The 24,046-nt window shown below is 40.8% G+C and overlaps 1 protein-coding gene across 4 annotated transcripts in view; it reads right to left on the reverse strand.

Annotated features, from left to right (window-relative positions):
- grid1a (glutamate receptor, ionotropic, delta 1a) overlaps nucleotides 1-24,046 on the reverse strand; it is a 232,473-nt gene that overhangs the window by 28,961 nt on the left and 179,466 nt on the right. For all 4 annotated transcript variants that reach the window (XM_070977037.1, XM_070977036.1, XM_070977040.1 and 1 more), the window contains 4 exons: nucleotides 19,942-19,995; nucleotides 11,343-11,516; nucleotides 8,527-8,688; nucleotides 7,427-7,546 (listed from right to left, as the gene is read on the reverse strand). In XM_070977037.1, coding sequence (XP_070833138.1) covers nucleotides 7,427-7,546; nucleotides 8,527-8,688; nucleotides 11,343-11,516; nucleotides 19,942-19,995 — 510 coding nt within the window. The remainder of the gene's footprint in view (nucleotides 1-7,426; nucleotides 7,547-8,526; nucleotides 8,689-11,342; nucleotides 11,517-19,941; nucleotides 19,996-24,046) is intronic.

A 24,046-nucleotide genomic window follows, 5' to 3' on the forward strand; every position in this document is an offset into this window, starting at 1 on the left:
CATTATTAGTTAAATCTTTTGTTCATCACAAACCATCTGCACAGCATGTGACCCCTCCAAATACTCTCTCAGTCTTAAAAGTTACACTGCATTTCTATGTATAGCTTCACTGCAAGCTGCTTGTGAATCATGTTCATAACTTGCCAGCTTGTGTGGGTGTATATAAACTGTTTTCTCCACATGCAGGATATCACTCAAGAAATATGTCTTCTTTATCTGAGCGCTGCGCGCACATAAACAATATGGAGATCAGTTGTCCATGGAGCCGTTCATTGTAAATATAGGGTTATGAAATATGCATTTACATGCTTTTCATGTGCTGCACTTTGCTCAGAAAAATGTTAAATAAGATCGTTTGGTAATGTGACAGTGGATCTTGAGCCGTATGTGGTTAATGAGTTCAATTTAGGCAAGAACTGCACACTCTCATTGTAAGTCTACTTGTTCATCTGTGCATATGGATGTGTGTGACTGTGTCCAGCCTGTGTGTGTGTAGGGGCAAAATGTCAGTCTGCGTAGCTTGCTTCACAGGGGACTATTTTCTCCATGAGCAGCTTCGTCCTCGGTGAAAAACACTGAGCAATCTGTGCTCTGTAAACTGAAGAACACTAAAGAGGAACACTTCTACTTCACAGAGCTTTGCACACCAACATGCCACCGGGAAGGTCACAAACAATACATACAGCAAAGCCACACCACCTGCATATGAACGAGTCACACTCCACTGCAGACACTGTGATATTTGATTACCAGCTTTGAAAATGTCATTTGTGGATGAATAATTGCTTTGCTGTCAAATGTTAACACATTATTCAGATTTCTTCTGCTGACAAAACCACAGCAAACAAACATACCAAAACATGCGACTTGACACCAAATTTTAAAAAAAGAGGCTTATCTAGCATTTTTCCTGTTTCTTTCTTTGAGGTGTCAGCTCATGGTGGATTTAGGTCTTCGTGTAAATATGCATTGCAATCGATCATGAAGAGTGTACCTATTATATGTGCGATCAAAACGTTCAGTTTCTTTCCTTAACTTAAGGTGCGTGCTTTGTTTTTTATCCTCCTAGCAGTATGGAGAATATCGAGTCAATGAGAATTTGGAATATCCTTTAAAAAGTCACACCAATAACATGACCGCTATTTAGCTAATGCTTATGATGCTCAATACCATAAAATAATCATCTGTAATGGGGCTGAGTAAATGCCAATGTCCACTTGAAGACGACAAAGGATGGAAGTCAAATCGACAACTGTCTCAATTACAGTAGCTCCTAAAAATCTTATAGAGAGTGCTCGGTTCTCCTTCATGGCACAATTTAAACTGCATCATTCTGGATGTGGAACCATAGTTTGAGCCAGTTTCTCTATTCTGCTTCTCTTTCTCCCCTGTAGTCCGACAGGTGCTTACATATCGACAAGCCCATCATGCTACTGTACCAAGCTTATTATTGACCCACACTCCTTTGTGTGACTCACCGAGTGGATTGAGTGTGTGTTGAATATGTCACATTCGAGCTGTCCACCTCATTTGCTGCTACTGAACCTACTGTTCTTACTACATGTACTGTATCCATGTCTTTAATAATAATAAATAATAATAATAAATTTTATATATATATATGTGTGTGTGTGTGTGTGTGTGTGTGTGCGCGCACACCCATGGGATAATATTGCATCTATACTGCATACAGCACATCTTAAACATTCATCTTAATATTCCACTTTGTGTGCGTCATCTTAGACGAAAAACCTGGAATGGTGCCAGTTGTATTATCTCTAATCACTAAGGAACACCGCAGAAAATAAGCCAGCCATTTAAATTAGTCAAGACGAGAGACATCTTATCTGTCCTGATATACTAGAGATGAGCTGGGCTGACATGGCGCCAGTCTATCACTCTAACCTCTAATGAACAACGTGAGGCAGGATTCGCTTTGCCCTATCAGAAAAAGAGAGTAAAACAATAATAATAATAATGTGAACAATTTCGAAGAAGCAAGAATAGAAATGAGCAAAAATGAAACACGAGGCAATTAGATGAGGTGAGTTCATTTTCTATTTCAAAATGAAATCACTCAAATGAAACGCAATGAGAAAAGTCCATCCATTATCTATACCGCCTATCCCTTTCGGGGTTGCGGGGGGCTGGAGCCTATCCCAGCTACAATGGGCGAGAGGCGGGGTACACCCTGAACCGGTCGCCAGCCGATTGCAGGGCCACATGTAAGGACAAACAACCATTCACACTCACACTCACACCTACGGACAATTTAGAGTCATCAATTAACCTAATGAGCATGTTTTTGGTCTGTGGGAGGAAGCCGGAGTACCCGGAGAGAGCCCACGCATGCACGGGAAGAACATGCAAACTTCACACAGAAAGGCCCTGCCTGACCCGGGGATCGAACCGGCAACCTTCGTGCTGTGAGGCACGCGCACTACCTGCTGCGCCACCATGCAGCCCGCAGAAAAGTCTCGTGTGAAAATAAAAACTCTCAGTAATCAACTTTTTCCTGTCTTCCTTCATTCCTGTATTTATTTACGGTATGTGTTTTTATACATATATTTAGTATGTAGCAGGCAGACTTATACTCTATCCTCTATTCAGCATAAATTGCTACGTTGCTTTAAAAAGGCCGCATGCAAGATAGAGAGAAAGGCTGAAAGAAGTCTGTAGGCTCATTGTATGCACTGTAGGCTTCAAAAAAGTCTTTCAAGGACAATTCACCTTAAAATCAAAAATACTTTTCTTCCTCTTACCTGTTGTGCTATTTATCCATCTAGTCTCTTATCTAGAGTCTAGCATTGCTAGCATGTGGAGATTAGTTTGTAGCTGACCGATGTAACCTGTAACCTAACATTACAGCTGTTTGCATCCTGCGCTGTCGCCAGAACAAGCTAAATATCACTACAGGTGGGAGAAAGAACATGTATTCTGGGGTGAACTGTCTCTTTAACATAGACATATGACAGTGAGGAGGAGGCAAACTTGAGTGAGAGCCGCAAAGAGCAGGTAATGCAGGTGATGTGCATTTCAATGATCTGGGTGGCTGTAAGGTTGGCAGCATTTGTTCGATTCTGTTTTTATGATGGATTGGAGCACATGAGAGAGAATAAATTAAGGGATATGAAGGAATATCATCCACTTTTCATCCAATTATTTGAGCCTCTCAAGAGGGCTTACTTTTGCCAGTGTGGCAGTAGGAACAACGATAAGTAGTGCTGCCAGTTTAATGCTTTCCTTTTAATGCAGACTCTTGTGAGAAAAGGCAATTTGCACACAATTACAGTTCATCATACAGTATAACAGTATTAATTATCTAAGGCAAAATAACTTCACTAGTCTAATATGGTTTCTTTCATTTCTGTTATAAGAGCTTTAAGCAATTTGTTAATTTTATTGACGCTGATTGTCGACTGATGAATTTCAGTCACTGCCTGGTATGCCCACAGAGGTTTGTGAAATTAAATATATAAACCTAATTATCACTTTAGAGATGGGTAATAATCAAAGCATAGATCATTCAAAAGTAATTCTTGGAAATGTACCAATACATTATTTTGCTGTACATTTTAGAAAATACAGCTATGATTGCTTTCATGTTGGCTGTTTCGGCATGTGAAATACTAGTGGTATTACGACTAATAGCCGCTACTCATAACACTGTTCTTTATCTTTGAGCAGGTGAAAATTCAAGCAGGCGGGGGAGGTTTCAAAACCCTATATGAGCCAGAACATTTCTAAAAGCTAGAAATCTCAGTGCCTGGTAAATTAATCACTGGATGAACAGCCCTATCAACCCCCTGCAGATCTATTGTTGGCGAGAGAGAAGCACCCTTTAGAGACTATTTAATGCTTTTTCTGCTTCACAAGCCAGTCACAAATAGGGTTGAGCAATTGGACAACTACATCAGCTACAGTATGAACAACTGTGGTCTGGTAAATGCAACATTCAGCAAGGTGCATGCAGCTCATGTGACCTCCACCGCCAAAATACATTGACTGTTACTGGTTGAAGGGTTGGTGATGGCCAATAAGGAAATTCCTTCATTTGTCATCATTTAACCCTCGTAGCCAATTGCAACCAAGTCTCAGCACCGTTGGCTTTGTCTGAGCACTGGAGGAACTAATGTGAGCCGGCTGTCAGATTTGGCTAGGTTTGGGGGTTATGGACTTGGGCTGATTAAGGGTGACAATCAGCTCTAGTTAGGTGTACTTAGGCGAGCTTTGTTGGCAACCAGAATTGGATGGATGTACTTGTGCTGATTCTGGTGTGGTATTCTGTAGCGAGGATACAGCTACAAGCTATTTTGGCTATGTGGGAGAAAATGGAACGATATAAGTGATAAGACTCCTATAAATTTAAAACATTGCACTGACAATGGCATTGCAGCTGACGGAGCCAACAGATTTCTGTTTATTGTTAAACCTGAGGCTGTTTTTCACTTCCTCTCAATCGAAGGCTAAAAGTGTAATCACATGTCTCAGGCAGCCATTCTATATATTATTTCCAGCACAGGTTAGCCTATTTGGAAATGGCATTATGGCATGTGAGTGGTGCTGCATAATGTTTTTAAGAAGTTGATGAAAAAAAATATTTTTATGTATTTTTCAACTGGAAAATTGAATGAGGAGAATTTGGAGCTGTCCCTTTCAGAGACAATACCCAGCATCAAGCATACAAATGTGACCAAGAATGTGATTTTGAATTACACAGTAATACCACACTTTCACCGTGGACACATTTGAGAGATAACTACTGCATGGTGCTTGAATAAGAAGGAACAATTACATTCAAATGAACTGACTTTCCTCTACGAAGAGCTTCGTGTAAGCTGGAAGTCATTAGCAATATCTGCTTAGAGACGAGCTGACACATCAATAAGAGCAAACTGGGAAAGCAAAACAACAACAACCGCATCGATCACTCTGCAGCAACACTGGATGGTGGAGAAAACTCACAGTAGCCATCCAGGAAATAGTATTTCAGTCTTCATTACAGTTTCTAACCAGAAAGACGCCTCATCTAAGAACCATCAGGCTGGGGAGAAAATGGACTGAATGCAGATAAATGATGATGGAGAGGGAGGAAGCCATGGCTGAGATATGGGGGGAAAGGGTTAGGGAAGAAGAGAGTGGAGTGGAAAGGATGGGAGATGAAATGAGGGGAAAAGATAAAAGAGAGAAGAGAAGGGGACATAATGAGGGTAGCTCTGAGGGGTGGATGTGGGTCGGGGGGGTGGAGCATGTGCAATCACGGTGACACTCCACTTGAAAAACACAAAGTAACATGACATTACAGCGCATTGCAAAGAAAACCATGTAATGTTGTGGCTTTTCTTGATGATAGACACCTGTCGTACACAATATAAACGTATATAAAAATAAACATCCTTTTACAGAGAAACAGTGAGGAGAGGTGCACGAATCTGTGTCTGCTTTCTCACAGTAAATGGTTCTGCCAAGTAGCAGGCAGACACACAGACAGACATGCCAGGTAATGACCAAGAGCACTGAATGCATTTGGCATCCTATTATCTGGCTTTGCTGTCCCCTTCTGCCTCTAATGATTTTGAGATACAAGCGCCCACATGTTAGTGTGTTCCCTGGCCTCTGTTCTCTGTTCGCCTGGCTGCATGCTCTTAATGCCTGAGATCCAAAACAGAGCGCACACTACATGTTTGTGTGTGAACGTACACCGGGGCTCCGCTGTTTGTGTGCGTCATGCTGTGTCTAAATGTGTGGCTCTGCTGGTGGATGTGAAAGTGTATGCTCGTTCCTGTGTGTGTGTGTGTGTGTGTGTGTGTGCGTGCGTGCGTGCGTGCGTGCGTGTGTGTGTGTGTGTGTGTAAACACATGGCGCTGCGTGTAGTGCGTCTCTTCCTAGCTAATGCTAATGGCCACATTATGATGAATTGGCTTCATGATTTCAGTTAGGCTGAGTGGTGATTAAATCTTCATTACCGCTTCTGGTCAGTCCTGCTCTACATAGATTGCCAAGAAACTCGATTCCTCTTCATTCTGTAAGAAGTCCCTGACTGAATCAGGGCATCCATGGCGACAAACAAATTACAGCTAAGAGAAGTGCACAAATAATGCTCTCAATATCTCACTTCAGCTCTGCAACACTCAAAGATCATACGTGTTTTTAACAGTAAGCTCATGTAGCCTGCTTGTTATTTTTTCACAGACGCTCAACACGTAACCACAGATCAAACATACTATGACTAACAGTCAAGGGCAAAGCAGAAGTGGTGTGTTTTGTTTGTGAGTACGGCTAACACCAAGAACACACTCAGCTCACAATTTATTAACGATCAAAACAGAATGGTTGGAGTGTGAAAATGAAAGATAACACTCCAGTAGAGGGCACCCTCATACCTGACACCTCACTATCAAGCCTTGTGACCGTGGTTTTCAGGGGTCACAGAACAGCTGATTTTCAATCTTACCAGTACTTAATTGCATTCACTTGACATCCCAGAAAAAGGGAGGAAAAAACCAGCAGGGCTTTAGATTCTGAGGATTAAGATTGAGAACCAGCAGCCTTTGAAAAAACATGCAAAAATAGACAATTGGAAGCCTTTCTATACAGTATTTGTTCCTATTAGACACTCCGATGGATCCCAAGGATTTCTAGTAAAAGTGTTACTGTTGGTGTCCTATAGGGCTGTCTATTACCCCATTCCAAAAGAGTGGGGATACTGTGCGAAACATGAATGAAACAGAATGTGATGATATTTACATTTTACACAGCGTCCCAACTGCTCTGAATCTGGGTTGTGGAAGTGGGAGTAGTGGTGTATCGCAGGTCTTTGGACCTTCCTGGTAGTAAATCAGCCACGCTTGCATGTAATGGATAATTAACTATTAGAGAAGAGCTGAAAGCTGCAGGACACCAGTTCTCAAGGACTGAAATTGAGTGCCCAACTAAAAAGGTTGCAGAGGGGGGCTTGAAAAAAAGAGAAATAGTTTAATTTCACTTTCATTTCTCTCCTCACACTGTAAGTGGTCACACTGAGACAACGTCTAAGAAAAGCTTCTTTGATCAGTGGCTTCAGAGCACCTGCTGTTTCTTCAACACCTACAGAATGCACAGTTACGTAAGTCCATGCAAAATCACATCTACCAACAAAAGCTGGAGTTTGATACAGAAGCTCTAATTGATTGGTCTGTGGTATAATGCATACAGTACAGAAGAGGGACATGGCACAGCTGTGAAATGAGAAAGGTGGAGCACCCTGCTGGGGCATACATTACACCATCAAGAGACCACCAACTGGCCAATAATTGAAAATTTTAATTTTAACCTACTTGTTACACCGTATGATATGAGCTAAAACAGTGAGATACAGCAAGTGTACCATGAGGTGTCCTTTACAGACAAGTAGACAATATATACTTATAAAACATTATAGACTGACCCGTTTCACATCTTTCCCAAACGTCTCACTGTAGCTGGTTCCAAGAATCTCAAATTGCACATGGGAATTTGAGCCTTCAGCGCGGAAGTCCATCAGTCCTGTCAGGCCGCTGATCCGTCCCTGTAGCAACAACGGACACAAAATAATTACCGTGTATGAGTCAACACACAGGAGAAAACGTGGTGTTTCTGCTCTGTAGGTGTAGGCAAAGGAAAATAGTCTGCAAGAATTAATTAGTACATGAAGAGATTTGAACTAATGAAGCTGAGTTGGACCGGTTACAGAATTGTGACATTTTACAGTCGATAACCATCACAGGGAAGCGTTCACTGCTCACACTATACCATTTGGAAATGATACCTTTAATCACACAGTCGTTCAGTCAGGTTTGTAGGTACCAGCATGAGGCTATTTTATCATTTCAGACAAACGGTTTTTCGCTGGTGAGGTAAAACCACCTTACACGAACCACTCTGGCGCATTTTTGAAATAAGTTCAAACTGTGACCAGAATCAAATCAAGTTAAGTTTACAGTTTGGTTCAAATGACACCAACACAACAATATATGGAGAATGCCCCTTGTTTGTTGTTCTCCATGCCCTGCTTGGTCACCTAATGTCACACTTGAGATTAAACCTACATGACTCACTGCAAGACTGAAAAATTCCATTATCAGATTGAAATGGATAAAATCAAGCCACTTTCCAGGATATGCAGCCTAATTTCAGTGAGAGAACTGAGAGGGTTACACAAGCATGAAGAGATCAAAGCCCAGATTCTGCCACAAATCCATCCCGAGGCCAAACCTTGAGATCACATCTAATAATCAGCTTCCTTGAGGGTATTTTAAAAATAAGTGAATTTGAATCTGATGGGAGTTTCCAACAAGCATGACAGCAATTCAATGGACATTCCTAAAGAACCTTTTGACTTTATAAACCATCTTTATACTTGCTAATGCCTCTCATTAATCCTTAGATGTTAATCGTTCGAACGTAATCATTCATATAAGCTGTCATTTGGCATTTCTTAAAAAATAGAAAAAAACAAAGCAGCAGGTTTGTTAAGCAGAAATAAATGGTAACTTCAGGCTCAAATACCTTTTGGATAGTGTCCAGCATTGACCATCCTCCATTCCACGGCTTGGTAGACTTCCTCATGCAGTTAAGGCTGGCCATGCTGTGCCACTTCCTGTCCTCCAGTTTCCTATAGAAGGCGTTGGCCAGCATCAAAACACTGTCATACAGGTAGAGGTTGGACACCTGTAAGGGGGAGGGGGAAACAAGTCATTTTCTGCATTCTAGGATTTGGCTGTTATTGTTTGTGCTGAGCAACACAGACAACAATGCAAGCTCGGGTTACAAAAGGGAAAACAAATATTAGTTTTTAGGGCTCAAGAAAAATCACACAGCGCCATTGTGATCCCCTGTGAATGAAGCAATGACTCAAAAGCACTTGTCTTTCAGTCTGGTGAAAAAAACACTCCCAGTGGGAAATAAAAGCTTGTCTCCTCACTTGGAGAGAGAATGAAAAGCAATGTGAGGAGTTATTTTTTTTCTTTTGTTTAATAATGTTATGGTGGCTGTTTGGTGTGGACATGAAGACCCAGCAGTAACCTCCCTCTGACTCTGGCATGTTTAGACCTGAAAGAAACTTGGTGGTGAGGCACTGAAGTTGATTTGCTGACACTCACGGGATTCCTGCAGCTGGTGAAATGATATATCTGACATGACAACGGCAAAAGGTAAAAGTGATGATTAAGTACCGTGGTGTGATCTGAAACTGCAAAGCAAAAATTATATTTGGTTCAGTCATTCCATTTCCGTCTACTGTCTCCCTCCAACCGCAGTCACTCTGCCAGGAATCATTTCTCCTGCCTCCTGTCTTGGTGTGACAGTCAATTTGATAGATCCTCTGGGTCGAGTCAAGTCAAGTCAAATCCTCCCACAGCAGAAGATCCATGGAAGCAATACTAGCTGCCACTCTAGCCATTCAGCTCCTGACACCTTTAAACCTCGGTCCGAGACTCAGCGGTGAGACATCGTACAAGTCAAGTTCACTTGCCTCAAGGTCACCTCAGTCAGATGGCGAGGAGCTCCGGACGTCTGAGAATTCACCACATCTGACGGGTTGTGAAAGGGATTAGCACCGGAAAGCACTGCGCTCTCTCTCTCAGTGTTTAACTGTTCTGATGGATGCTTAAACTGCCATTACCCGATATTTAACCCTCCTTCATGTGAATTATTGAAAACTATGGGTGCACATACCACATGGTTTTGCCATCTGTCCGGAGTATGGATGAAAAGGAGAATGAACATTTCAATAGAGCCACAGGGAACACAGTCATTGTGCTCCAGATGGATAGAGCAAAAGGAAAACGCAAGAGGTGTAAGGAGGCGCTATCTCACTGTAGAAAGCATGAAGAGGGAGACGGATCAAGGTTACTATGAACACCCAAAAAATGACATGACATTGTGTTAGACAACAAAACTGTGACAGTGCTGAAGGGCATATGGCCCTCATTGTCAAACTGAATTTACCTAAGCTCGGCTTCCTGGCTGACAAATCCTTGATACAAATCATAAACAGCATAATCTGTTTCAGAGCACACAGCACATTCGACGATGGAAGCCTCTCTTAAGCCTGATATCTCAGCAGTTTATTAACAAATAAGATATTGTTTTTAGGGGCCTACAGTTGGGTATATTCAGTTTTAAGTAGTTTTGCACATTAATAAAAAAAAACAAGCTTTTTTTTCCAGTTAATATTTTACTCTGTTCTGCCCGTTATTCCCCAGTCACGTTGAGCTCACATCATTTATATTCATGGACATTCATGTCCCTCATAATTACCTTATCTAGGGAGCTTAATCTATATTCAGTTGCATACATAATCAGTTAATATTTGTCTTCATGTGGCACTGGGCAGATGCTTATCTACACTGTCTTACACCATGGCTACATATGTACGCCGTACAGTCACTACTTTAACTGTGAAAAAGGGGTGTGATCAAGCAGAGAGCATGCTCATAACCCCTCAAAGCACATGTACTGTACCCAAAGTGAAAAAAGACCAAACCATGTTTATTTAATGGTTCTGTTCTCCAGCTGATAACAAGTCACCTCCTGTTTGCTGCTGGAGAAACTGGATGAAACACACTGGTTTGCTTCTAAAACACAAAGTTGCTGTCCTATAAATACTCACAGCAAAAGGGATGAAAAACAGGGAAGAAAAACAACCTTGCCACTAGTCAAATACTCAATATAGCCACATCCATCATACTGTTTCACCGTCCTCAAAGCTCATATTCCCCTCTGAAAGTAGCTTGTGTTGGTGAATTTGTGACTGTTTGGAGCACAGTGGGTACTTGCAGCGGAGAACCTGGAGCATTTTGAGAATTTCCTTTCGATGTTTTGAATTTTTTCTGATTACAAAAATTGTCTGTATTGGAATCAGCTGTGACCATCACCACCACCATTCAAGCCTACAGTGGACGATGATTAGAAAGCCAAAAGCAGGAATTTGAAATCAAATCTGAATCACAGCTGAAACAAAATTATCTGCATATCTTTTCTTGTGCCTGTACTTAGAGCGTTGTGTAGACATCTAAACTAATAATGATAACGTTTTTTATGATTGATTTCTTAGAACATTATTTAAGGTCCACATTTTTTTAGTAAAATATTCTTTATTTCTGATTAATTCACCTGGTTAGATGATTGTGTAGCGTTTACAGAATTGTAGAACCTGGGATGACGAAGGCAAGGGTCAACCCTAACCCTAACCCTCTTTGAAACTTAACGTGAAAAATGTAAGGAGTTAGGTTAACATCACCCAAACACAGTCCAATAAAAACATGAGACATGAGTGTCAATATTTCAGGAGCTTCAACAGGGAATCTTTAAGGGCCTTTTACCTCCAGAGACTGCAGATAGCCTTCCTGCGGGTCGCAGAGCAGGGAGGAGATGCGATGATTGTTCCTCATGCAGCGAACGTTGGTGTCTCTCCACAATGGGAAGATCTGACGAATGATGGTCATCCGCCCCAGCGAGCTGTGAACCAGCTCCATGATGTCGGCGTCGCTCACCTCCTGAAGACGAAAACAGGAGCGGTTTAAGTTTATCAAGCCTTCCCCTTCATTAATTCTCAGAGTGAACTGGCACTTTTTAAACTGTATTTGAAAAGCAGCTTTCTGAGTGGAAATTTGGATAAGAAACAAAGCCTCAGAGGGGTTTCCATTTGCTGTGCCTGCTTTTTAAGCAATTAAAATATCAGATGACACATCGTAAAGAATGCCGCCAGAGTGCTAATTGCTATTATGCATATCAGTAGTCTCTTTCATCCCAAGTACTATTGATATGCTTTATATTAATTAGCACTCTGGCTGGATTCTTTGCACTACCCTGGTCACAGTTTGCACACTGACATAGTTGTACTTGGTATGAATTGCCATGTCCGTTAGATATGTAATTCATTGTTGGTATTGTTGTTGATGTCCTTTTGTATTATGTTACTATGTGAACACATGCTGCATAATACATCTCCACTAGTGGGACAATAAATATAACCTTGAGCCTTGCAGGAACTACAGAGCAATGAGAGAAAGGACAAAGAGAGATAAAGTAAGGATAATTCCAACAAGAAAAATGACAAATGACAAAGGACAGCTGAGAGAAGGTGGGCTTTAAAATATCTACCTGAGCACTCAACTTGAATTTGAGAATTTGAGAACATAAACCCAGTGCAAATTAACAACCATCAAAAAAAAATTCACAGATCGTTTCTGTCCCAAAGACACAGAAAAAATGTTTCAACCAACTGTTATTTCTATACGTCAAATTCTAGGAAGTAGTTCATCACCAAGGTAACATGCTGGTTTTGTTGTTCACATTAGATTGAAAAATCAATGGACATTTCGAGTAGATCCTTCAAAATAATTGCGCAGGTGACCACTGCCCCCCTACTGGGGGTGGAGGGTCAGATCAATATTCATGAGACAGTGCTGGTCTCCAGAGCTTGACAGTGGTCAATGCTGTGGCAGACAGTGGGTCTCTTGGGGAACGCAGGGTTCATACACTATCTGACAATAAAGCTGTGAGGTTCCCGTCTGGGTGGAAATTTTAAGCAGCTCTGGGTTGATATAATCCTTCAGCACACATGTTTGAATCCGTGTTCCCTGTCTGTATTCCTAATCAGACATTCTGTCCTCTCCCTTTTGCATCGACCTCTGTTGTTACTGTGGGTCTCTGTCCTCCCTCAGTGTTCATTTCTCCTGGCTTCTGTCTTTCTATCTTGCTTCAATCTCATATTATCTTGCCATCATTCTTACTTTGTCTTTCTTTTCATGCTTACCTTATTTCAGCTGACAGTCAATACTGCTTTTATCCAAACAAGGTATAACTTCCCTTTAAATTCCCTTTTCCTGTTCTGTTTTTTTCTCATGTATCTCACGTCATATGGATATTTATTTTATTTATGATAAGCAAACTGTATTGATAATATGGATTCTGTCCACCAGAGCAAGTATTCCCAGATACTCCATCTTTGTGCAGCATGAGTACAGCAGTCCTCAGGTGATTCTACCTCAACTAGTTTTATCCTATGACTCTTTTTCTGACTCTTCACAATCAGTCAGGTGGAAAGTATGAATATTCATGAGTTGCCGTGACACATTAATCAGATGAATTATGCCGCATGGTTCACGGAGCTGAACCCTCACGTCCAAGCTAATAACTTCCAGTGCCACCCGGTCCGAGTGTTCTGTCACCATCACGGGTGACATTTGTGTCATAGCCTGACCTGGAAATGGCACTGACCAATGGGACATGGCTGACGAAATGCGTGCCCTTTAACTTCTGTTTGAGGAGAAAGTACAGACCATTAAGTCACAATTTAGACACCACTGTGATAAATGAAACTTGTGCAATATGCACATAAAAGTTAGCGATCTGTACTTAAAGAATACGAAGGGCTGATTACAGTGGTCATCTCATGGATTTTAGCAGCACTAGAGAATGTCTGCTTGTCTGCACACGAGCATATAACATCACAAACAATTATCACACAATCAGTTCAGGTGTTAAGCTCCCTGGAGGTAACCCACTCAAATCTCTGAAAAAGTTAATACAGTACAGCCATGTCTCAATGACAGCCTCCGACCAAAATACATTAATCAAATCAAGTTCAGGCAGATAGGCTAAATTATCCTCTTTGTACTGCTCAGTCAATGTTATTAATCTTTCACCAGAAATAAATAAAAAAAGTTGCGGTAATCATGACAGCAATTTAATTATAAGTTAAGGTGCTTTTTGGAGCAGGAGTACAAGAGGAAGAGCAAAGCAAAGTGGGAATGGCAATAATTTGAGTTGTTCTTGCCTATAAAACACATACATGAATATATGTGTATGTGTTTTATGTGTTTTCAGTTGGGAAAGGGTAATTAGTTAGGCAGAAAATAATATCACGATTTATTTGTTATTTGGTTATCCGGGGACAGAACTGAGTAACTGGTGTCCCATTGTCCTTTTGCAATGTAGAAAACAAATTCAAACATCACAAACATGAGAAAACATCAGGCACAAGCCTTTGCTGATTTGTGAGACTCTGACATTTTTCACCTGAGTTGTAATTCTCAATTTATCACATTTATATTAAATTGAAGCTTTTCTCTTACACACCAAACAACAGGAATGATAACTTGTTATAAATTATGCAAAATTGAAGGGTTTGCAATTAAAATCAGTGCCATGCCCTATTCAGGCAGAGGTGTTGTGATGAAAATTGATCATTAAGGACTGCAGCCAGAATTAAATAAATTACTGCATATGAAAAAGGAAAAGACACAATGTTCTTGTTTTCACAGAAGCCAAATACGGCACAGCATTCATGTGGAAAAAACATGCAAGAGACTTTTAGATTGTGTCTTACACAATATCACAGTATATAGTTGAAATAATGGAAAAAAAAACATCCAATCACAAGGAACCAAGTCTTGAAAAAGGTGCTTACAAAACCTCTGTCCAATTTCATGTACTTAACTTAAATTTCCTTGTGACAGCACGTATAAAGTCTTCTATAGCATTATGAAACACAGTTGTTTACTTTTTTCCTTGTGTTAAAATTTTCATTAAAAAAACTGCAGTAGTGAACGGACACGGCCTTCTTTATATGATTATACATATTATGAAAAGAATACGGAGCAGAGGGAAAATAATGAGGATAACATGGTTCTTTGTGCTTCAGATTACTCACTTTTTTGATTATCATTTAATCCCCAAATTGGCATGTTATGTTCAACCAGGATTTTTTGGGCTTTATTAATAATGCTCTCGAGCACTGACGGTAAAAACTGATTAGTAAAGTCAACTCTCGGCAGCTGATTTTATCAAAGTGTCACTTCCCCAGGAGATCAAAGTGGTTATTTCTTTTTAACCAATTATCCAATGGTGGCTGCATCTCTGTCAGCACACACATTTCAATTAGCAGCGTGCAGTATGATGAAATGTGTTCCTCTCGTATGCGTCCAAGAATCGACCAATTACCAATTAAAACAGTTGTATTCAGTTAATCATATGCAAGGATCCACTACCTAAAACAGTGTAAGAAAAGCAACAGCATGGCTGCTCAGTTCATGAGTGTCTGTCAGGGAAAGACTTTAAATGAAACTGAAACAAAGCACCATTTGCAATAACATGTGGTGCGAGCAGGCAAAAACGCAACGTAATTTCATGCCAAATTGCACGGCGCCGTCTGATCTGCATCAACACACCCTTAGCTTCTCTGAGTCTCCGTTCAAGTGGTTTGTTTTGAGGAAGAGATTCGCCAATCCAGCTCAAGTGCAAAAAGATGTACTCTGACCTGTGATCTAACGTGTGTTTGTACTTCAGATGAGACTGGCTAAGCTTAATTGGATCAGGATATCTCAAATGTGACATAGGTGGAATGACATGTAAATAATAAAATGCATTAATTAATGCTCTTATTTTTCCAGTTCATTGCTACTGTGTAAACCATCCAATTATGGAGCTCATTGTTCATGTATCTATACGTGAGACAGTGTTGATTTTATTGCAATGACTCAATGTACATTTCAGCCCTGAGCTGCAGTGGGTCTTTAAATAAATGCCGTGAGTGATCTGAATAGCCCACTTAATAACCCCAATGATTTAAAAATGACACTGTTGTAACGTTTCGATAAGGTGGCTGTTGAGGGGAGTCGCCTGTCTGGGGTCCTTTAGATTTATGACCATGACGCCGGATGTCTCCTGTGGTCACCATTTGTGGGTTAGTTCATCATTTTTTGACATGTGATTTGGATTTCTGCATGGATGCTCATCGTGGTTAATGGCACAAAGGATCATATTAGCAAAAGCCAGTGTTTTGATAAATGCAATGTTTTACGGTACTTTGGATAAGCAATAAGCTAATTGAAAAATGGGATATTTCTTTATCTCCTAAGTGGCCTCCTCCAGTAATCCACCATCCTGTTCTACAGTCTGGTGCGGTGAAGATTGCGTCAGGAGAGTAGGGTTTCCATCTAAGATACTCGACGGGCAGTTACCCAAGACATCAGTCATATCACGACTGTCCTCCTCGACTCTGTCTGTCACAGTAGGCATAGCAACCTAATCCATCAAACATTCTGGAGGTGTCACCGTCCTGCCTTTGAAGGGGAAAAAAAACAACAACAAATCCTCCTAGTATGTGTGATCCATCTGAGTCCACCAGACAGTGTCAGACGCAGACAACCTTCTGTGTGCTAGCAGCTGCAGCACGCTGGCTTAGTGGGTGTTTAGGGAGATGCACCCCTGCCTGTCATCCCCGCGCCCTCCTGCTCACATCAAGTCCTGCCGCACTTCTTACACTCCAATTTCCAAAGCTTTTCTCTTGCTTCCGTAAGATTATGGTCATTTGTGTGTTGGATAAGTTTCATACCCTGAGGCCTCATGACCTGTGTGCCACCCAAACCCACTCCTTTGCTTTTAAAATGCATTGATGTCTGTCTCAAACTAAAAAATGTTTGCAAGTGAAGAAAAGTTGAGGGAAGTTCATTGTTTTACAGACATTTTTGTTTCTCATTAAAGAAGCAACTGATTTTACAAGACTGTCTTCTTTTGTCAAGGCAGGTAAGGTCTGATGAAAAACTCGGGTTGCATTATGGGAAAAGACATATGGTTTTGGAGTTTGACCACATTAGGGACTAAAGGTCAGGACATCTCAGTCTCTGCTGCGTCAGTTTTGACTTCTTCTTTTTTTTTTTTTTTTTAAATCTGTCTTGCAAGGACAGAGTTTTCCATAAGCGCCGGCTGTCAGCCGGATGGCCGGACATTAAAACATTTCCTGCCCACTGCTGTCTCACTGTTTCAAGTCACATCACCGTCACTTTCAGACCAGCGGCTTGGCACGCACCCCGACATACTGTCTGCTGTAAGGTGTCGCAGAGACACTGATTTTGAACACACTATTTCCCCACACATTGGTGTATTTGTGGTAGCCTACCACATATTGATTTATTGATTGGTTGTGATTATTGGAGCTGTGCAGCCTGCGCGCTCTCTCCCTCACCAACAAACACATGACAGTTCAGATTTTACTCAGGCAGGTTTGCGAACTAATCTTAAAATAACGTTTTAATCTATTATGACAAAACATTTTTACACGCAGTGTCGAGAATAAATACTTGAAAGCAATACCTGAGAGCCTGACTCATATATGGAATTGTCACCTGTGTTTTCCTTTACATAAATAAAGACATTTCAACATAAATTGATGCAGAAAAGGCACAAAATGGTGCATAAAAATTCACAGAATGGAGGAAATGAAGTGTTTAAGGCACAACATTTTTTGACTTGTAATCATCCTCGGTCATCATCATCATTTTCACTCTCTATCCATCTCACTCTGTGCTGTTACCGCATTTCTTGCTTGACAGCTACATTCATTGTGCCACATGTTGCTGTTGGAAGCAGATTAGCATAACTGCTTGTCATGAGACTTGAATGAAATGCAAGACGTCTGTGTGGCGTGTAAATGCTGGCGGGAGCCTGGTGAGCTGATGGGGCGGGCAGGCGACAGCGAGCCTCAGGATCACCTGGTTAAAATTAATGTAACAACTCGGTCATGACCAGGTGACTGAAAAGGACCTACCGTCCACAGGGACCGTCACTGCATACGGGGACAAGAGGTAACATGGAAAGCAGTTTTTTCCCTACAGGATTTTGTGATAGAGCTGAATTGCATCTGGTCAGGCTAACAGGATTTCCATGAGTGCAGGAAACAGTATCCAATATAAAATAACTGTGCAGTAAACTGTGAGTAAGGAATTCAACAGGTGTGGAAGGAAAGTGAGTCACAGTTGATGCAGCTTGTATACTAACTATACTACCTATACTATGTAAAGACACTGTGATACTCATGTGGAAAAACCTCATGCACACTCTTTGTGCCATTAACCACGTTAGGAGCATCTTAGAAATCAAACCACAGGCTAATGGAAACAAACCAGCTTTGTGCCTTCCTTTAATCTCCTGCCCCTTCAGAGATAAACAAGAACTGTAGACAAACCATTTGCAGTTATATGCACGCTTGTGTTCAATTTACATGGTGACTCTTGTTGATAAACATATCTGAATTTAAAAGGCTCTGAGAGAAAAATGTGATTTAAGTGAAAAGTGGGCTAGGTGCGAGGAGTTCTCATGTTATTTTTTTTCTGTACATGAGAGGAGCTCTCAAGGCCAACATCGTGAGAAAACTGGGTCAGCACGAGTGGTAATTGAATTTTGCTGCTTTTTCAACACGTCTGTGTTACCCTCGTTTCAAGGTGTTTGTCAGTTTCATGTGCAGTTTTTCTTCAGTGATGAAATAAAAGGCAGAGAAGGAGAGAGAGGTGAGAAAATGATAATTGATTACAAAAAAAGGAGGGAGAAATTGAAAAAACTTGCTTTTCACCATCTTTGGAAAGGAAGACAAAAATATCAAATCAGCAATAAAAGACAATGGGGATATATTTCATAGCTCATAGATACAACCAGGCGCAGTATTCGCCTTTAAATTTGTACCAGGGGGAGATAACTCTAACCATTAAAAGGGTACATTGCCCCTGGAAAAATGATCTTTTCATACAATTGGGCTATCTATGCAATAGAAAAATTGGTGCTACATGACCAGAGAAAACAGAGGAAAAGGTGATGTGGTGATGAAACACTATTCATTTGCTTTCACTTATTGCAAATCAGCAAACTGTCCCTTTAAGGGGGTGCCACAGAAATGAGCATGCTATTAGTTCATACTTTCCCACAGTCTGACGCAATTAAAGCTAATGTCTTAGTGGAGATCTGTGGTAATTGGAAGAAAAAAGGCATGCAGAGTTTGTTTTTGAATACTGCTTCAAATTAAGAACCACAGTCCTGATCTTATCTTGTTTGAGACTATGCAAGGCTTTTTGGAGACATAAATAAAATAATATGACTGAAGCTGCCAGACGCAGAAGAAACTTTTAAGGGATTCAAGGTCTCATTTGCTGTTGTAAATCAATACTTGAGTAATCTGTCTAGAGAAAAGCACAGTGAAAATGATTTAAAGCAAAGAAGGTAGTTATTTTACAAAAGCTCATTATAGTCCAAAATCTACCAGATAGCATTTCATCACATTGAACCTGATTAACTTTTAATCTAAGAATACTGATATGCTGCATTGTGAATGTCTAACTTGTGCGTAAATGGCAATTATTTTATACTCTTTGGTGTATTCTGTGGCCAATGTGTGTGCTTCTGTTCATTTGTGACACAGTGCCAAATTTTGCCCCAGACCTCCAGTATCTTGAATACTTCTATGAATATTGCATAAATAACATGGCTATCTGCAGTACACACACACATTAGTAATCCACTGTGGATAAGGAATCAATATGTGTCATGTTCTACATGTTGAGCACAGGTTCAGATGAGGTGAAGAGATGATATTTCAATAAAATATATATGTGTGTGTGTTAGACGTGGAGGCCCCATTTGGCATAGCAATGCTAATATTCCAGGTGAATCAACTGGGAGCAAACTTTTATCTAATGTCTTTCATCCACTGCTTTTAGTATCAGGCCAATTCTATGACTCCCCCCTTATCTCCAAATCACTTTGAATCAATGGAAATGCTGCGACAAGGCTCCAAAGCTAAAGACAGAGTGCGCTGCTCTGTATTCACAAAGTGCACCTGAATTTTGTGCTGTTACAGCCACTTTAGAAGACCATTTAGGTCAATGTCAGACACACACGCACGGGCACAGAGAAGGAAAAGACGCACTAACATCAACAGTTAATAAAGGCCCAGTCCCTCAGGCAGCCCAGACAAAAACAAGCGATGTGCTGCTAATCTAGGTGAACATGAAATAGCACAGTGACAGTGCTACAGGTTTTTACGTGTCTGCGTGTGCACTGGCAGCATACGAGACTCCGTGTTGACAAAGGCAAACTGACACTAAGGTCTAAATTCACTCGGGTGCAAAAAAGTGTGTTTGGCCTCACCTCATTGGCATATACCCAGTGACTGTCCTTGGATGCCAGGTTGGTTTCCACAGCCTGCAGTGATGAATAAAAAGAAAAAGGACAGACAAAGAGAGAAGGACATTTTAAGAACCTTGTGAGCAATTCATTGAGATTTTACAATAGTCCAAGTCAGTCATGCCATAGGTGTCTGTGGAGCTTAATATGTAAATCGAGACGTCCTGGTCCGATGTGTCAGGGGACTAAAAACATCATGGGATGCATCAAAATCACACTGCCTGGAGCATGTTGGACAAACCAGCCATTATAAATTATGCAGTGAAAAGACCTGCTATATACAAGCTGAATATTTTTACATTGGATGTGAGGATGAAGCCTGGAGTACAGATGCACGCATTATGCTCGCTGCTGTGAAACTTACTGCATTAGCCATACTGATTTCACCTTACCTTATAGAATACATTTTGAGAGGGGAAGAGAAAATGTAGAGACCACACAGATAGGTGCCAGTATTCAATGTAAATCTGTCACATTCTCTGGCACTACAGGGTCAAATTGGAATAAAAATAATAAAAACTATTAGTGGCTTGACCAAAAGCTGACAAATGAGGTGTGTAATGAGGTGTTGGATCAGACGGACAGACGGACAGACGGACAGACAGACAGACAGACAGACAGACAGACAGACAGACAGACAGACAGACAGACAGTTTCTGCGAGCACAGCTATCAAAATTTGTGACCTTATCTGAATAAAATTGGATCACTGTTTGTGGTATTTATTTGGGAACCATACTTATTTGCTGTGAGGACAGGCTCTCTGGTGAGTGCACATCTTTTATTTACAGTGACAACTGTTAAATTTTAAGAGGTCAAAACTCCAGCAACACTTGTACCACCCTGAATCCAAAATCCAGTTGGGGAGCTGTGTAAATAATAAATACAACAGAATGTGATCTTTGACATGTTTGCGTTGGAGTTAACAAGGCTCATACACATTCACTGTTTGCAAACGGTTCAGTTCATCAGAACACATGAGCATATTCATGCTGTGACACAATGGGCTTGAGAACACTACGTACGTGAAACAGTTCATCAGCAAATGATTGCATTCAGTTTTCTTTGTCTTACACAGCATCCAGACATTTTTGAAATCAGGGTTGTGGTATAACAAACAACTTTGTTTTGGGAAACCAACATGTTTCAGCTTGCGGCCTCAACGATGAAACACATCGGTTTGACAGTAAAATGGCTTCTTATATAAGTGTTACAGAAGTTTTGAACTCTTCAGACTTGTCCCTTTCACCATGCACCTTGGAAGTGGGTGAAGTTGAGCCACAAATCCCTGCTCTGCTTGGTGGAAACCTTATTCAGTTACTTTCTGAACACAAGGATGCACCTCACTCAATATTCTTTCCTTCCATTCAGGCATCTCTACGGTCACAATGACACTTTTTTGCTATTTTAAGTCTTTAATGGGCAAACACACAACAATAAAAATCAACTTTTCCCATGAGAAAATCAGGTGTCTCTACCACAATTACAGAGACAGTTTTTCATATGTATGATGTTTAGGAAATCACGTCACGGCAGTTATGTGGTTACTGAAATGCATCTAAACGCACAGGACGACCTAAAACCTTCTCAGCACAGGTGAAAATAACCCCCAGTGAAATTACCAGTAAACCGTCTCTCTCATTATGGAGGTCCTCCACCCGTCGTGGGACTGCACACATTTGACATCCGTCATGCTTAATGTCTCAATGCATGCTCTCTCCTGCAAATTGCTATCATTACTGTCTAAATGAATCCGCTTCACACAAAGCGATCAAGACTGATGTCTCAACGCATAACAGACGAAACCCTGCTGCATGTTGACTTGACAACACCGTCCTCATGTGTGAGGGAGCCTGCAGATCACAGCACCAAAAGCTGCCAATCGATCTCCTAACCTTGGAAGGGTCATGATTTCATTTTAATGCTCCCCTCATTCTGGATTGAGCTCATCAAACTGCAAGATGACCACACCAGTGCAAGAGCAATATTTACCTCAGTGGTTGAAATGAAAATTAAAGAGTGCCTTAAAAAATGATCTGAAGATATATAATGATAATGACTCTTGCTGATGAAAATATGTCCTGACTTTTAAATGTAGAAAACCCTTGCCGGGGACAGGAGTGGCAAACTAGCCGTGGCTAGATATCCTATATGCAATACATCTGTATCATGTTATTGTAACCTGCATAGTGCTTTTTACATTGTCCCTGAAAAATAAACTCTTAAATAAAATAACTAAATCTAGTTAGTAAAAGAGCAAGAGTATGTGTTGCAGGGACTACCCATCAGTCCTCACCAAAGAGAGTTGATCACTGTTTCAGGGTTTGGCTTTGTGGTTTCTGAGCAACATTTGTTATCATACAGAGAAAATGGTTAATTTCAGTCTTGTATGATGGTTATCTGTGAAATGATTCAGCCCAATTAAGTCATATTCAGATCAAGAGGTTCTAGATCAGTGTACAAATCGGATCAGAGCACAGGAAATTACACACAAGCATTCGTCATATTTATCCATAAAGAGACAACTCACACCAGCTGGTGTACAGTGCTGCACTTTTCTTCCAGCCATCAGGATGCGTGTGGTCCATGTGAGACTGTTTACATTGCATGTTCATTAATTATGTACATTCTAGGGTGGTCAGTTGTGGTTAATTTTGATTTGGATGGCCTGACACCCATTAACGGGTAACTAACCAATTAATTCTCATGAACAAACTTACACAATGTTTTTGCTGTTATTGTGGATGCAGGCCAACACACAGCCACTGAGGTCCCATGTCTCCAGCCCACTTCTCAGCGAGGTTCGGACATGGCAGTCAGGTGCTTGTTCTTAATCTGGCATAGGGCTAGTACTACTAAACTAAACTGAAGAGCAGCATCCCACAATTCACTTTTGACTTTGCTGGAGGAAATGTTTTGCACACTAAGCAATGTTTAGCACGCTCATATTTTTTTTACCTCAGAGGCTTTTCACACTGCACACAGCCCCAGGCTAATAGAGCTGTTAGTGGAGAGCGTCTGTGTGTGTGTTTGTGCGTATGCAAATTAACCTATAGACCAACATGCCTAATTGGTCAAAAATATTCTCCACTATTAACCACTGACATCCTTAAATGTACTTAATATTGTTGTTTATGTAATGCAGGCATTGACAGTTAAAATGAGCTAAAAGTATAGAAGAAAGGAAATATTTCACTACTGTGTCACACAACCTTCAGGCACAACATAACTCTGGAGGGCCTGTGCATGTGTGTGTATGTGGTGTGAGTGCGTGCATGCGTGAAAGGTGTGGAACAAAGCAAGATTTGGAGAAAAAAGAAGGTTACAGTGCTCAAGGTACAGCCGTAGGGACCACTCAAGGCAAAAGGTGAGCAAAAAGAAAGAGCCAGAAGCACAGAGTGGTGGTGGAAATAAACGCTAAAAGGTGTTTCTTTAAAATCCTTTTCCTTTTCAAATGAATTTGAAATGCATTTCATTTTAAAATGAATACAAATACAAGGAACCTTTTTTACTTCATAACTATTTTAAGATAATATTTGAGTTTCACTCTCTCAGCAGCAGCTTTCCATTCCTTAATGTGCCGAGTAAAAAATATCGTCTTGGAGATGGTGCAGGGCAGATTTTTCAAACGGATAATACACATGACCGTTTGAACCGTCCCTGAATAGTACAATAAAACTGTTTGACTTGACAAGTAAAATAACTTGACACCTTCTTTTATTAGTCAAACGCAGCTTGTGAAACAACTGACTGTAAACCTTCAAGTTAAAGCAGAGGATCAATGAGGGTTCCTGTAACCTGCATGATGGGAAAATATCAGCAAAATCCTCTCATGTGTGAGTAATACATTAATTCAAATTATGATAATGTCTCCCCAGTCCTAAATAAAATCTGACAATGAGAACCATTGTCTGCCTTGAAGAATAGCCTTGACATTCAAGAGAGCCGACAGCTCCTTCAGCTGCATTCATTGTTGCAGACAAAATCTGTCACATGCCATGATGGTAAAAACAAAGTCAAGTACTGTAGTGTGGGTTAGTTAATGTGTACCAGCTGGGATGCAATGTTTT

This window comes from Chaetodon trifascialis, chromosome 13 (genome assembly GCF_039877785.1).
Source record: "Chaetodon trifascialis isolate fChaTrf1 chromosome 13, fChaTrf1.hap1, whole genome shotgun sequence".
NCBI classification, from domain to species: domain Eukaryota; kingdom Metazoa; phylum Chordata; class Actinopteri; order Chaetodontiformes; family Chaetodontidae; genus Chaetodon; species Chaetodon trifascialis.